Source organism: Kogia breviceps, chromosome 3 (genome assembly GCF_026419965.1).
Source record: "Kogia breviceps isolate mKogBre1 chromosome 3, mKogBre1 haplotype 1, whole genome shotgun sequence".
Classification (NCBI taxonomy): Eukaryota; Metazoa; Chordata; class Mammalia; order Artiodactyla; family Physeteridae; genus Kogia; species Kogia breviceps.
Window position 1 is genome coordinate 43873700 of NC_081312.1, and position 16669 is coordinate 43890368.

The window sequence follows — 16669 nt, forward strand, 5'->3', positions numbered from 1 at the left end:
TGGACTTACAAATTTTATTTTATTAGCATTCACAATAAAATCAAATATAATGCTAGCTGACTGTTGAGTCACTGTTTACAGCCATGATTGTAGGGAGGGAGGTAGCAAAGTTTAAGGCAGCAGGTTTAGCTTTAAGGCAGCAACTTCAGCTCCCTTAAAATGATCAATAAACATGTACAATCACAGGATATCTGGCCCTACAGATGTTAGTGATCAATCGCCTATATGTTAGGGCATTGAACCCTGAGCAGTTCACAAACATACATAAAATTTAGCAATTACTTTGTATCTTTTATCAGCTTCAAAAAGTTTCATACAATTGTGGATTTTAAAGCAGCACAGTTCTTTAAAATTGCCAATATTGTTTGCAATATTGCAAATTACAGAACTAGTGCATTTCCTACAGAACTAGTGCATTCCTACACACGTAGTTTTACAAATTTTTACTACTGGCTTTAACTAAAAAATTGAAGATATTTTCCTTTGGAAAATATTTAAATCTTAGGAAATAAAGCTTCTTAAGAACTCCTATCTAAGGGGCAAAACATTTTTTTCAGTTTGTGCAACCTGCTGACTTTTCTTAAAAGGGTGAATTTCTTGGGCATGAAAGGAAAACATAGGAGACATACAAATCTTTGCAGTTATAAATGAACAAATGAGGGTACACACATCCTGGAACACAGATCTCGCTAAATAAGAATATGTTTACTAAAAGAAACAAACCAAAAAAAAAAAAAAAAAAACCAAAAGAGAAAACCTCAGTCAAGGGGGCCAGAAAAGGCTGTTTTTAAGAAATTTCAAATAGATTCTGTGTAACAAATTCAGTCACAAATGTCTTTATACAATCTCTTCAAAAGCCATGTCCTTTCTCTAGCATTAGGTAAATTATTTTATTTACAAAAACATACATACAGATTCTCAGGAAATTGAGGTATTAAAAAATTGAGATATATTCATACAGCAAAGAGGTAGTCATAAAAATCCATCATCAACTAAAAATGAGCTTATTTCTTAGCATTATAAAAACCTTACATTTTTAACCCCTGCATTGTTTACATTTTTTTAAGTAGTAGAAGGTAGATTTCGGCACTTTGGTGATCTTTATTATTCCTAGGTCTTTTTCACACGAAGATTAAACACTGATTTCTATCAATGGAACGTGTGCGTTGCGCTCTTTCCCCAGCAGTGTTAACAGGCAATACCAAGCCTGGCACTCCCTTTCGCCAGGTGTTTCCCATCTTCACGCCTGCTCTTTTGATGAATTACACTTACTAGATGTCCAGCTAGAATCAAGATTGACACACCGTGGCCAGAGAACACAGGAAAATAAATCTGGTTCTCTCAGAAACAAAAACACTTGCCCTTGTATCAACATACATAATCTTCTAGAATTTACAAAAAAAAAGTAAGTGTAAACATGATACACCTCCATGTTTGTTTGACCACTCATAAAATGAGAAATGACCAATCTCATTTACAGGTAAAATTATTTCATATTCATCTAAAATGAGAAGTTATTAGGCTTAATGATGTAAAATAGTTTAATGCTAAAAAGATGAGTCTCGTCAGAAACCAATTTTTGGCACTTGAATCTCGGCACCTCTGCAACCCAGAGAACTACCAAATTATAAAAACTGAAAGGGCTGCTTTTCTCAGAATGGCTAATTCACGACAGTAGCAGGGAGAGGGGTAGTGACAAACTGTTTTAATGAAATAGATTTTCGACATAAATACTGTAGGTATACTCTTTTGTATAGAGTATATTTGCTCAGAGGCAATTTTTAATCATGATCCTATTTCATTCAATAAATTAGATAGTAGTCTTAAAAAACCCTTTTCAAAAGGTGCTTTCCTCAGTTATTGCTGTCTAAATATTATCTAAAGCTATGCTATCCAGTGCAGGAGCCACTAACCACATGTGGCTGTGTAAATTTCAATTAACTAAAATTAAAAATTCAGTTCTTCTATCATACTAGCCTTTCTTCAGGGGTTCAGTAGCTACGTGACTAGTGACTACCATATTGGACAGCACAAATAACATTTCTATCAAAAAAAAGTGCTATGGGACTGCTCTGAATCTGAAGAAAGTGCATTGTGCTATCTGCTCATGAAATTTTTCACTCATTTTTTAAAAGTTGCTTAAAAGTATCACTACATCTCTAGGCTACAGGTTATTATTGATCTCTGTTCATAGGTGTGAAAGAACGGTATCAACTTTCTGGTCCTTATTAAGACAATTTATGAAGTATTTAGAATTCCATATAGGGCCCAAGTAAAACATGAACTCAGATATTTCACTACATGACTATAAAAGAACAAAGTGAAGATTTCACAGGCACGATGAAAGTAATTTAGCAGTCCCAATTAAAACAGATCTCTTCTTCCACTAATATCCATAAATCTTGAAATATGAAAGAATACATAACTGCCATTTAAAGCTTCTCACAAGAATGGGACAAAAAGCCCTTTAGATATTGCTCTATTTTCCTTTGGTCTTAGCAAGGGGAAAACAAAGCAAAACAAAACATTACTTAAGTATAAACAAAAAAGAGTAAATTAAAATAAAAACTGTCTTACAAATAAATTGCTATTGGACAAGGACAGAAAAACACGTTTTGGTTTAATGCATGAGAAAATGGCTCTCATTTGTATTGACAGCTGATATATGAGCTGACTAATAACTCTGAATACTTTTAGTAAAATCAAGTTCATGTTGTTATTTTCAAATTTGTCAGAACACAAGGTGAGAGAGATAACAATTGTGTGTCACTTCTTCCAAGTAACTCTTAGATGCAAGGCAGGGAGCGGGGAACAAAATAGATTGCCTATTTTTTTTTTTTCTTCTTAGTAGGTGAAAGTAAAACAACTCCAACATAAAATGCACACAGCTGTATCTAAAAGAAAAATGCAAACACAACTTAACCATACTTTATTTGACTGCATCTTATTTAGACAGCTTGCACATTTCAAATCCCATTAAAACTCTCTCTCCAAAAGGATATGGGACAATAGAAGAAAATTATGCAGCAATATCCAGTCATCAAACAGCAGTCCAATATTTTGAGATACACATGATATTTTATAGATACTCAACTCATATCTGACGTCAATATAATTTATGGTTATATTTTTACAAACCTGAAAGCCCTATAACAATATAGCACTCATTTTAGTGATGTCATGGTGCACTGAAAAGTAACTGATGCACTACCAATTTGCTTTTATCTATGCTCCTGGAAAGTGATGAACTTTATGATTTTTAGACACCATAATAAATATACACATCCAGTCTTATACATGTCAGCCAATACCATAACACAGGGCAAGGTAAAGTTAAAACATGTGACAAACTTCTTTACATAGATTTGTCAAGCAAATGGGGAGGGTACTTTGGGGAAGAGGCAGAAAATATTAAAACCAATTTTTTAATAGTAATTTTTTTTTTAAATTTTGCTGGCTTCAGCTTCAAAACTACTGTCTGGTTTATGATCTGTGGACTTCTCTAGTTTCATCCTAATGTAAGGGAAGTTATAATCAGCCCACACATTAAAATGGTAGTATACCCGTTAGCTTCTTCAATACTAACATATATAGCTTCATGGTAGCATGTATAAAAATGTTCAGCAGTAGCAACTGCCAAACCAGTGTCAGTGGATAGTACAGTCAGTCTTAAAGAGGCAGCACCCCATTAAAAGAAAGTTGCACCAGTTTTGCTCAGTTTTAGCCAAGTGAACTCGCTCTATCAATTCTAAATGGAGCTGTTTTAAGATTATATAAGAAAAATGAAAGCCCAATATCAAAAATTAAGTTAATGTTTGATGCTACTTCACCTGAAATGGAGACTTAATTTTGGTGCTGAGTTACCATGCTAGAGGATAAAATTTTAGTCCACTTAAGTAAACAATTTCTGCACACCCAATTAAAGACATAAGGTAGACACAGATATTCAACAAACACCAACTAAACAATATGACAACCATTTGACTTTTCAGTCACACAGTTAAGTTTGTGTTTAAAACACCCAGTCAATTCAGCAAAATTTGGTCAATTCTGGGTGAAAAGGTCAGTAGTGATGGTTTCATTGACAATCTGTCAAAAACTTAATGGCTGAGCTAAAAATCTAGCATGTATTTAGTTTAGAACTGTCCTCATTAGTGAGTCAAGCAAATGTACGTTCATCAACAATCATTACCTATGAACCAGCAAGTCAAATATAAAGTGGTGAGATAAAATTTGATAATGAAAGTACTGAACTATTTTATGAGTTCAATTCCCTCCATATTAAAAATAACAGAAGCATCATTATGATTGGTATTCCTCTAAGTGCTGGAGTCCAAATGAAGTTTAACCAAAAACGTACTCAAAATGGTCACCTGGAAAGCTGAGTATTGTGTGGTCTTCATAATTTTAATGTAACCAGTATTCTGCCCATTAAACTTTCAAGGCAATATAAAATGGAAAGAAAAAGTTTTCTTTAAAAATAAGGAACTATAAATGATCCCATCAACAGGAAGATTTTATTTTCACCAAATTTATGTATCTTTATTTTAAAAATACTTGTCACCATGTTCACTTTCAAGACACTACACTGAGCAAGGAGCAGCTTTCCCTTAAAAAAAAACAAAAAAAACAAAAAAAAATAACAAAAAGGCAACAAACTTTCCTGAAAGGGGGCTTTTACCAACTGTTAATGGAGGTAGGGTTTTTTAAAATACAGTAATTATAGCCATAAAATAAAATTCAAACCAAATCCTAGAGCAGAAGTAAAGCATATCCAAATTAATGGAAAAACAATACATTCCTACAAAACATTTTTCACAGAGAATGAATCTTTTCTCTAATGGGTACCTAGGTTTTCCAGTCAAATAAATTATCCATCACAGGTTTCTTGACTCAATTGAAAGCAATCAACTTTAAAATTAATTACATTGCACAGATTGGCCAAAACACAATGTAACTAATGAACATGGTGATGGCTATTAAGAAAACCTATAGAACTCATTCCAAGAAGAATTTTCCATTTCTCCCTTTTGTTTTACTGGGAACTAATAAGCAAAGCTCCCCCAAGAATTTGCACAAGTAAGTGAAAAGAAAATAAAATCAGTTTAAAACAGATACAGTGCACCTTAGAATTTATTTCAAGACCAAGAACCAAAAGCGAAGCATTTTAAGAAACGGAAGCAATGTGAATCCAAACCAAGTGGGAAAAAAGTTCCAACTACTTCGTAAAAGCTGTTCCTCACAGCTTAGCAATAATTTTGATTAAATAAAATCATACCAATTTACATTAATTTTTCTATTCTTTTCCAAAAATTCCCTCACTCTCAAAAAAAAGTGCATCTAAAACCCAGCAATTCCCGGCTTCATCAACTTTTCTTATCCCTTTTGAGTCATTTCTCAAAGATTTTCCAAGTAGATTCAACTTCTTAGTGTAAGAAAAGAAGGGACTTCTACAGTAAACCACTCTGTCACTCACCTGGAAAAAGTATCCAAATTATAAAAATCTGAAATAATTTATTACCAAATTAAGAATTTAAATAAAAACAAAAGTTTGCTTGCAAAGGCCTTAAAGAAAAGGAAAAGGTAGCATGCATTCAAAAACTAGAGAGATGAAGACAAATATACTTATCTACACAGGCACTGGCAGACGCAATTTAATTGTTTTCTTTACTCATTGTTAAGACACACCCAACCCTACATAACATTTTTTTTCATTCACTAATCACTGAGGTACCAATATTCAAGAATGGAAATTTAATATTGAAAAAATAAAACCTAAAATTGAAGCTTTTCCCCCACCCCCTCAGAAAACTATGGCAGGTTTCGTGTGAAATGTTAGTATACTCAGAGATTTTTACAATCTACATTGGCTTTTTTAAGGAACAAAAATCATGTTCCACTTCCTGGTTCTGTGATAAAATTATCACTGTGTAAATAACAATGTCAGCAGACTTTGCAAATGAACAAACAAATCTTGGCTATCAACTGGCACATCTTGTTGGTACCAAAAGAACTCTTTAAGTTTAAAACAATCTCTTTTAATTCAGAACAAATGCGCCATGCCAAAGTGCAACAAATATTGTGCGACACTCAAATGAGACACTGACAGATAAGAGCTGCATGGAAATCACTAAATCCACCTGCAAAGCAATTCTGTACAAATTGCATTGCATGCAAAGGTCGATTCTGCATCGTTGGAAAGTTGTTCCTTGATGTCAGTTTCTCAACGCAGCCACAATTTAAGTCGCAGTGCATCAACTCCATTTAAATAGTATCTGAACAGCCTCTTATCTCGAACAAAACCAAGATTTTCATAAAGTTTCAAAGCAGACTTATTCGTTATTTCTGTTTCCAAAACAACCTTCAAAAAAAGAGAGAGAAAACTAAGTTATAATTTTATAATATTTGAAACTAATTTATAATTTCATAATTTGACAAATCACTTATAAACAATAAGATCAAATATTTAAGAAAAAGAAACTATATTTAGTTGTTATAAAGTTGATGGTGAAAACAGTAAATATTAATGACATACAGGAAGAACCCAGAAAAAGTCATCAGAATTATAAAAGTCATTCTCTCTCAGGGCAAACAGGGGTGGGAAGACTGGGGACATTTTCTTTTCTATTGATTTTTGTGAAATATTTGGAATTTTTAGCAATGAGAATATATGTTTTATACTAAAACAAAGATGAATTCGTTCCCTGTATAGTGTGACAAAAAAACTGAAGAAAAAAATCAACAATCAAAGATTTAAGAAAATAAACCAGTACTTGAAACTATTCAGATTGACCTCCAACTCCTATATTTTCATTAGTATGTCATCCTTTATCCTGGCGACAACTACCATTATTTGTCTACAGTCAAGACCAGAGTCTGCAAATTATCGTCCTTAGACCAAATATGCCTACTGCCTGTTTTTGTAAATAAAGTTTTATTGAAACACAGCCATGGCCATTGGTCTGCGTGATGTTTATTGCTGCTTTCTCAATACAACAGCAGACCTGAGCAGTCGCACCAGAGACCTGTGGGCTGCAAAGCCTAAAATATTTACCATCAGGCTCTTTGTAGAGAAAGTTTGACAAACCTAGATCAAAGGTACCAAAACTTTACTTGGAGGGCTTATTAAAATAGATTGCTGCACCTCTCCCCTCCAGAGTTTCTGAGTAGGTTTGGGGTGGTGCCCAAGAATCTGCATTTTTAAAAAATTGCCAGGTGACGTTGATTGCTGCTGGTAAGGAGACGACATTCTGAGAACTACATTCTGAGAATGTCTAGACACTATGGATACGAACACTTAACAGAGGTATTAACTTCTATCTGGGTCTTTTAAAGTATTACTGAACCAGTGGCCCTGACAATGAAGGACTGATACTTTTGACTATTATGTGATGTTCTTCTACTTTACTTCTACCTTCCCCTACCAAAATATCCTCAATCCCATCCTCCCACCTTTTACATACATAGCTCTATTTGCCTTTCTATTGATTCTCTACCTACCTCACTGAGAATCAACACAGTGAGTCACAGTTACTGTCGGGATGTTATAACCCTGAGGTGTTTGGAGTGGGGAAAAAAGGGCAAAGTATAATTAAATAAAGGCCCAAGTAAAGCCTATGAGTCTCTTCCTGTTCTATCGCAAGCTACAAAAAAAAAATCTGACAAGAATTCAAGCAACAGATATAAATAATAGAGAAAAGACTGTACTCCAACTCATCGGACCCAGAAAACTCATGATCAACTCCTCTACAATTTCGTACATCAGTAACAAGATCTCCATCCCATCAATGCCTCAAATCTAAAACCTAAGTGTCATCTCTGTACTTCTTTCCTCTCCACCCCCCGACATACATCCAAGCGTTATTTCAATTTTCTCTCTTAAATCTCTCTTAAACTGATCTTCTTCTTTCTATCCCCATTGACAACATTCTAGTCTAAGCTGCCATCAACTTTTATTATAAATACAAGAACCTACTAACCCAAAGGTCTCCCACTCTAAGTACAGTGATGCTTGTTAATTCCCTGCTTACACCATTTATTGACTCTCTTTTGTCCTCAAGAAAACGTCCACAATCTAACAGTAATCTAGAGACCTAAAAGGTCCATCAAGATACGGCCTCTACCTACCTTGCTAACTGAGCTTTAGGTCTCACCCCCTTACTCGCCACGATCAACACTAAACTTTCAGTTTCTGGAACCCACCATTATCTTTCCTACCTTGGACCTTTCACATAAAGCTGTTTTCTCTGTCTGGAAGAACACTCTTCCCATCCTCCTCTTCTTGCTTTTGGCCTTAGCATGTCACTTCCAGACTGGGTAGAGTATTTCTTTCCCTTCATACTACCTTACAGCACTCGGCACTGCTCCTTGTTCAACTGTACTTTCATTCAATGTTTGGTGAGTATGACATCTTTCCCAGCTGGTGAGCCCAACAAGGACAGGGATCATGGGTACCTTGTTCACAGCCATTTCCTCTGCACCTAACACACTGCTCGACACATAGAAGGCTCTTAAACATCTGTTAATTATATATGCCCTTAGTATCTTTCATTATATTACATACATTACATAAATGTGAGACAAACGAAAGTACTGCCAAGCTTTTAAATGACCAGAGTACTTAAACAGAAAGAAACATCTTACGCAATTACCTATGCAAACAACTCATAAGAGCAAATCACACACTAATCCAAACTTTAAAAAGATCTAAAAACAAGTAATTAATAGTTCAAGATCAAGGGAAAATGTTCCTATAAAAGTTATACAGCAAGCAAATTGGTTCAAGATGAAAATAAAAAGTCAACAATTTCTCTCTGCTCTTAAAAAAATGGAATTTAATGTTCAGTAATGTATGCCATCCTCCAGTTTGGAACACCCCAGTCTGGTCAATACAATTTACCAGTTTGGAACTATTCTCTTCAGTAATTCCTAGAATTCTGTTTTATGCCAGCACTAAATTACTAAAATGTTAAATCAAAACAATTAATATGAGATGCAATAAAGCTGCAACAACTCAAAACTTAGAACTGATTTCACAGAAACAAAAAGGAGAGCGACAGTGTAATAAAAATACTAATACTTTTTGAAGACTTACTAAGTGCTACGTAAAGCATTTCACATGCATTATCTCATATTACACGCATTTGTCATAATGTCATTTTCACAAGAACCCTATGAAACAGATATATCTCTAACTTACAAGTGAATGAAACTCAAGTCCACCAGTAGAACAAGAATAGACCAGACTCCAAATGTGAACTAGAGTTTAATAGTATCCACTCTTCTGTACCTGTGATTGCATCCCAAAGTAAAACAAAGCAGTGAATGGGAGATCTAACATAATGAAGGGGATCCAAGTCCATATTCATTAATATCTAGCAATCTAAAATATTCAAAACACAGCTGAGGCTGACTATAGCTACACAAATAAACACTTGATGTGTAAGTTAAGAGTTGAATTCGGGTTTGTTGGCATCCTAACAGATTAATAAAATAAAGCCCAGTTTACAGAAAAACATTACACAAAGGGCTAACACCTTGGTTAAAATGAAAAGATTCTCTCAGCACACTCACATTCTCTAATCAAAGAGATCATGTATTATTTGACACAATAGAAAATGCCACAAAAAAAGTAACTACTTTTTAACACTTAATTATGAAATTCTTATAAACATACTAAAAGAGAATCTGGGTTTATACTGGAAACTCTCTATAAAATTATTCTTTTAGTCCACATCATGGGAATATTATATAGGAAGCCAAAGCATAATAAGGTTATTTTAATCCTAAAGAAACTTGGCCAAGTTGAATTCTACTTAACAGAAAATAAGGGTTACAGTGAAGTTCTACAGATTCTCTCAGGAACAAACCATTGCCAGGATGAGCCAAACCATTACAGTTTAGAAAGCCTTTTTTAATATTACAGGCTAGGAGCTCCTGGAGGGACGGCAAGCACTATTTTATTGTCTAGCACCTCACAGGCCTTACAGTGACAATGCTGACTGAACCATTTTATTGCTCTTCATAACACCCCTTTAAGATCAGAATCACCATCACACTGCACAAAGAGACAGATTTTTTAAAGTTAAATGACTTTCCTACAATCACACAACTATATCGACAGAAGATGGATCTAGAACCCAGGCTTATCATATCCAGTTCTTTAACTAGCCCAAACTACTCAACCAAAAATCCTTACAGTTTAAATAATTCCATTTTAGGGCTTCCCTGGTGGCGCAGTGGTTGAGAATCCGCCTGCCGATGCAGGGGACACGGGTTCGTGCCCCGGTCCGGGAAGATCCCACATGCCGCGGAGCGGCTGGGCCCGTGAGCCATGGCCTCTGAGCCTGCGCTCCGCAACGGGAGAGGCCACAACAGTGAGAGGCCCGTGTACCAAAACAATTCCATTTTACTCTGTTCTTTACCTAGCAGCCTCTGTCTCACAGCCAAACTATATGTTTCCAATGAAACTAAAAATGTTAAACATATAATTATTAAACACAAAAAGCTTAAAAGTCATCTTGTACATTACCATAAAATGTATGTTACTTTGTTAACATGTAACAGGTTTATTATTGGTTATTTAAATAAATTTTCCACTGTTGGTGGGAATGTAAATTGCTAGAGACATTATGGAAAACAGTGTGATAGTTCCTCAAAATTAAAAATAGAACTATCATATGATCCAGCAATCACACTTCTGGGTATACAACCAAAGGAAGTAAAAATCAGGACCTCAAAGAGATCCTCATTATCTCTCTCTCTCGAATATTTTTTGGCCTTAAAAACAGAAAGCCTGGGCTTCCCTGGTGGCACAGTGGTTGAGAGTCCGCCTGCCGATGCAGGGGACACGGGTTCGTGCCCCGGTCTGGGAAGATCCCTCATGCGGCGGAGCGGCTGGGCCCGTGAGCCATGGCCGCTGAGCCTGCACGTCCGGAGCCTGTGCTCTGCAACGGGAGAGGCCACAACACTGAGAGGCCCGCGTACCGCCAGAAAAAAAAAAACAAAAACAAAAAAACAGAAATCCTGCCAGTGTGACAACATGGGTGAACCTAGAGGGCATTACCCTAAGTGAAATGCATTAAACATAAAAAAACAAATACCGCGTGATCTCACTTATACGCAGAAACTAAAATAGTCAAACTTAATAGAAGCAGAGTGTAGAATGGTGGCTCCAAGGGGTTGGCGACAGACGAAAATAGGAAGATGCTGGTCAACTAAATATGTTTTAAGGTCACATACTGCACACTTAAACTCCATTATGAAATTCTGATTCCAGTATATTTTCATCATTTATGAGTTAGTTCTGAGTATTAATATCATAGTAACCAAACCACAAACCTAAAAAATATTTTGAAATTTAAATTTCCAGAGATGAAGATTTCAGGGACATCTACAGCTTAAAAAGTAAAGTTCATCATGCTGCTCCATTCATTCTAATTTATTTCCAAAAAAAGTACATAAAAGTAAATGGCAGGCTTCCCTGGTGGCGCAGTGGTTGAGAGTCCACCTGCCAATGCACGGGACACGGGTTCGTGCCCCGGTCCGGGAAGATCCCACATGCCGCGGAGCGGCTGGGCCCGTGAGCCATGGCCTCTGAGCCTGCACTCGGCAATGGGAGAGGCCACAACAGTGAGGGGCCCACGTACAGACAAAAAAAAAAAAAAAAAAGTAAATGGCCACCATATGGGTTCATTATTTTAGGTACACAAGAAAACTCATTCATGTTATTTGTGTATATTTTTCTTACTATTTCCCCTAATGTAAAACCCAAGCTCAAGAAGCTTCTCTTAGTAGCCACTAAAAGTTTGGCAGCCAGACCACATAGAGGAGTAACCAAATTCAAGCCAGATTAGCAACATAGGTAATGCATTTCTTATTCATGAAGTAATGAATCCACCTGTTTCTTTTTTTGATGCTATAACTTTTTAGTCAGATCCAAATATACAGAAAATGGAAAAGATTTTTAGCTACACTGTTTAAACATGTCTAATTCTGATATAAAAAGTTAGGAAAGTCATAGTAAGGCAAAATGAAAAGATCTATTAATACAGAAAATGGAAAAGATCTTTAGCTACACTGTTTAAACATGTCTAATTCTGATATAAAAAGTTAGGAAAGTCATAGTAAGGCAAAATGAAAAGATCTATTAGACCAGAAGAATAATACCATTGTTATTTGGGCAAAAGCAAGATCTACATTTCAACTCTGTGAAATGTACAGATCTACATTTCAACTAACCTCAGTTTAATTCACTCTCAATTTATCTTAAAACGACAAGTGGCAACCAAAAGCAATATAAACATGACTCAAGGTCATAAATAAATTCTGCAAACAGAACAGAAAGTAAAAATTGACTGGATGTGCACAGTAAAGCTTCATAGAGATTTCCAAATCTATCTCTCTTAATAGGCTCATAGATTCAAAAATCTCTCTAAGATTAAAAAAAAGCAGCATGACCTAAGCAGTAGAAAATGTAATTTAAAACCCTTCCCAAATGTCTTTCTGATAATTTGTCAAAATTTCTTAACACTTTAAAAGAAAGGAAGGTTGGCCTAACTTAATGAAAGTAACATTGCATGGCAATTATTTTATAATTTAGTCATTGTATTCTTGGAGAATTATAATTTCAAAGTTTTCCTCAGAACAATGAATTATATACAAAACTATTTTTATATATAATTGTTTTTATCAAAAGGTACTTTAATAACTTGGTTAACCCTGAAGATATATATTTTTTCAGATATATTTTTTTATGTACACACACGCAAAAAAAAAAGACGATTGCTGTTCCTAGAAGCTTAGAGAGAAAGACAAGTTAAAAACTAATTAGATTGGGAGATGGGAATTGACATATATACACTAATACGTATAAAATAGATAACTAATAAGAACCTGCTGTATAAACAAATAAATAAAACTAAAAAAAAGAAAAGAACTAAAAAACATTTTTAATGAAAAAAATAGACAAATCGAAATTCAAAAGTCGCCCCCCCCAAAAAAAAGAGAGGCATAAATAAGATACTGGAAGCACAAAACTGATCATTCAACCAATGTTTATGAACCATGTACTCTATCACAAATGCTGTCCTAATTACTAAGAATACGCAGTAAACAAGAGGTATCTCTGCTCTCAGTGGCTAAGGCACAGTCTCTGAACAAGTTAATTTAAGCATAGTAAGTATTACAGAAAGGGAGGTCAAGAAAACCACAGAAGGTGCAATTGATTCTGTCCAGAGGATCAAGGAAAACTTAAAAGGAGTTGTTGATATCTGAATTGGGTAAGCAGAGGAAGACCAAGAAGCTACTGGGTCTAGCAAATACAAAGTAGTTACACTGGAATGGAGGGGAAAGAAACCAAACCAAACAGGATGAGATGGTAACATAAGGAAGTAGAACAAACACACTACCATCAAAAATCAGAAGGGTAAAGAGGACAGAAGAGTTTGTTGCTTATATGATTTAAAACCCAAAGAAAAGGAAAGTGAAAGCCTAAAAAAGAGTAAGCAAGAGTTCTGTCCCTTTCTACAGCAAATCCTTTATCTGAACAATATGGGGCACAGAGAACCAATTTTTTTAAACCATGGAAGACTTCCCTAATCCAGAGGCAGAGCTATTCAAACTGCAAAAACCATCCACTTAAAACCATACAACAGAAATAAGTTCATGGAACTATACCCATTTCAGTCTAAGACTGAGTAAAACTCATTGCTTGAAAAGAAAAATGAATCAGAATTTTAGGCCCACAATGAATAGTTCTACCATAAAATGTATCACTAATTTAGGCCTTAACCTTAAGACTATAACAATATAACCAAAATCTCATCATTCCTCAGAACTTTCAAAGAAAAACCAATACTATTTAAACATTTGATCAGTTAAGGTAAAGTATACTACCTGTCTCATAGGCAGTAACTACGATAACTCAGAAAAGGCTTTCATAAGGGACATAACACTCCTTCCTTATACCATCCCTGTTTACTGGGAACCACACTACTCAGTAGAGGATCAAAACATGGTCTTATCATCCCAAAGATTTCTCCAAACTGTTAAGCAGCTTTTGTGAAGCCTGACTTCTATTCTTGATGAGCTGTCTAAGCCAATATAGCCATGGTCCATATTGGACTTACACTCATGAAAAAATTTATGTTCAATTTTATACTCAAATTTTAGTTACCAATGATGTAGATAACCAGGGCCACTGTACCTTTTACCTTTTGAAATTAAAAGCTTTGAATATGAGATCCTTTGCCATGTGTGAATTTTCTTATTCGGGGTAAAAAAATTAAATATCCGTAAATCCCAGGATGCCTTCCCTGCGCTGCCCAATATGTCTGTAGGCCTTCCCATACAACCACCATTTAGTGTGATCTGTCAAACTACGAACTATGAATGTGGACAAGGAACCTGAGAATACTCTGCTGTACATCTGTAATGACATGGAATCCTGTTCATGAGTTACTGTTAAGTGGAAAAAGCAGTTACAGCAGAATAATAACTGTGATTTCATTTGTATAAAAAAGTATGTGTAAACATTTGCATTCACATGTGCTTAAAAAATGGGAGGGTGCAAACTGCAAGATTAATAGCAGCAGATATAAGTGGAAAGAAAGATGAAGAGTTGAAAAGCATGAAGATGGTAAAGGAAAGGACTTTGCACCCCAAATACACACACACAAATAATGATGGTTAGTGACTGAATAAATTTTTACCAAAAAAACCCCACTTAAAAAAAAAAAGTAATCAAAACAAGTTACTTATTCAAGTCAGTCTGAGAAAAAAATTACCTAATTTCAAGTATTTTGAGAACTCTCTAAGGCACATTTGCCCTCCAATAATAAAGACAAATGTTAGTAGTAACGCTCATAAAATTACTAGCACAACTCTGGTCCTTCTTAGTCACCACTGTTATATTAAAGATATCTATACTTCCCTAGTTTATACTTATTCCCTTCCACAGTACATAATAGTAAATCTTAACATTCCCAACTATCACTATTATTTATTGAGCAACTACCAGATGTAAAGCACAGTGCTGCAGGATACAAAGAAACTACCTGCCTTCAGGCCTTACAAACAAGCTGAAGAGAGAAGATGCTTTTATGCTAATTTACAGATAGCTCTACATTTAAAAAGTGGTTGTCTTTCCCCCCTCCAGCCTTATTATTTAATGCTGATTTTTTCAAATGTGAAATGTTCTTCATATGGGCTGACAGTTGACCCACAGGGAAAAAAAAAAAGTATTATTTAGAGAGAAACCAAGGCCAATACACAAGTAAATTACAATAATGTTTATAATAAGAGCTACCTTAAATGATTTAACTGATAACAAATAAGAGCTCTGAATACCAGTTATTTACTAAAAATATCTAAAATTTTACCTTTACATTCTGACACAAATTTTAGCTCCCATTATCATCTTAAAATTTGTTCTAGGTCAAAATTCATGTGTTTTTAAATGGAATATAATTTTCAGCACAAGTTACATTTGTATAATAATAGCTTGCAATGAAATCTGCAGTACAATTTATTATGGGCTATTTATAAAAATACCCAGTAGAATACAGCCCGGGATAAAAGGTCTTAAACATTTAGGAAGACTTACCTCATCACAGTCTCCTTCAACCATAGCATATATAGCTTTCTTAACCAAGTTAGTACCTAGAATACAGAGCTGAGTATTAATGAAGTAAAAAAGGTAATTAGTTTCTTAAAGATACCTAAATTATAATAGTCATAAGAAGCAAAGAAATGTCAAATGCTGGGTTCTACCCTGAATGAGATACACAGATTATCTCAAATTAAGTGGGAAAAAAAATTTAGACTTAAAACTGAGAGGCCAATAGGACCTATGCATAGCAATATAAGTTTCCTCTTGAAAGACATATCTCCTGATATATATCCTTTTCTCAGGTATAAATGCTATTTAATTCCAAGAAAAAAGGTAAGATATGGCCAGAGCAACCCAGGAACTTCTTCAGCTGGTAAGAACTCACTCCATGACCTTTGAGCCGATCTTGCCAAAGATCACAGCAGAATTGCTGTGACCCAGAGTGGGCCCAAGACACTGTGTTAGTTTCCACAAACCTTATAGTAAGCCTGGGCACACCAAATGATGTCAGTGGTGTGTCTGTATCCTAGTTTGGGGTCAGATATACTTAGCACATTAAAGGGAAAACAAATGCTAAATCTGATCTTAAGAGAAGAAATCCAAATTTTCTCTCTCAATTTTCAAACCATGAACACAAGCAAGCACATGTTACATGGGCCATACAAAATATGTCTGAGGGCCAGGATGCAAACTTCAAGGCACTGGTTTCTGCCCTCTGAAGTAGCCAGACAATTTGCCTATCATTTGCCATGAGTCCTTACCAGCTCTTTTTAATACATCAAAGACTCAAACTTGGCTTGTATAACAAGCCCAATTCATTAAACATCTTAGTGGCAAACTGTAACACTATAAGAAAAGTTGGCCGAACCTAATGTATTAAGTAAACCTATTCATAATGACTTCTCATGATGTCTCAGATTGTGTGAACCAGTCTTAAACTGGACATACACTCATAGTTAAAAAAAAAAAACTACAAGTGAGAAAACTGCTAGTAATTAAATACTGGTACAGGCATCAAATTTTTTTTTCATGAATACTTACTTAGCTTCAGTACCTCTC

At 35.1% G+C, this 16669-nt stretch overlaps 1 protein-coding gene across 1 annotated transcript in view; it reads right to left on the reverse strand.

Annotated features, from left to right (window-relative positions):
• Positions 1-16669, reverse strand: part of NAA30 (N-alpha-acetyltransferase 30, NatC catalytic subunit) — a 23596-nt gene continuing 6927 nt past the window's right edge. The window contains exons 4-5 of the mRNA XM_059059501.2: positions 15605-15660; positions 1-6361 (exon numbers count right to left, since the gene is read on the reverse strand). Of these exons, the coding sequence (XP_058915484.1) occupies positions 6224-6361; positions 15605-15660 (194 nt within the window). The 3' untranslated portion in view covers positions 1-6223. The remainder of the gene's footprint in view (positions 6362-15604; positions 15661-16669) is intronic.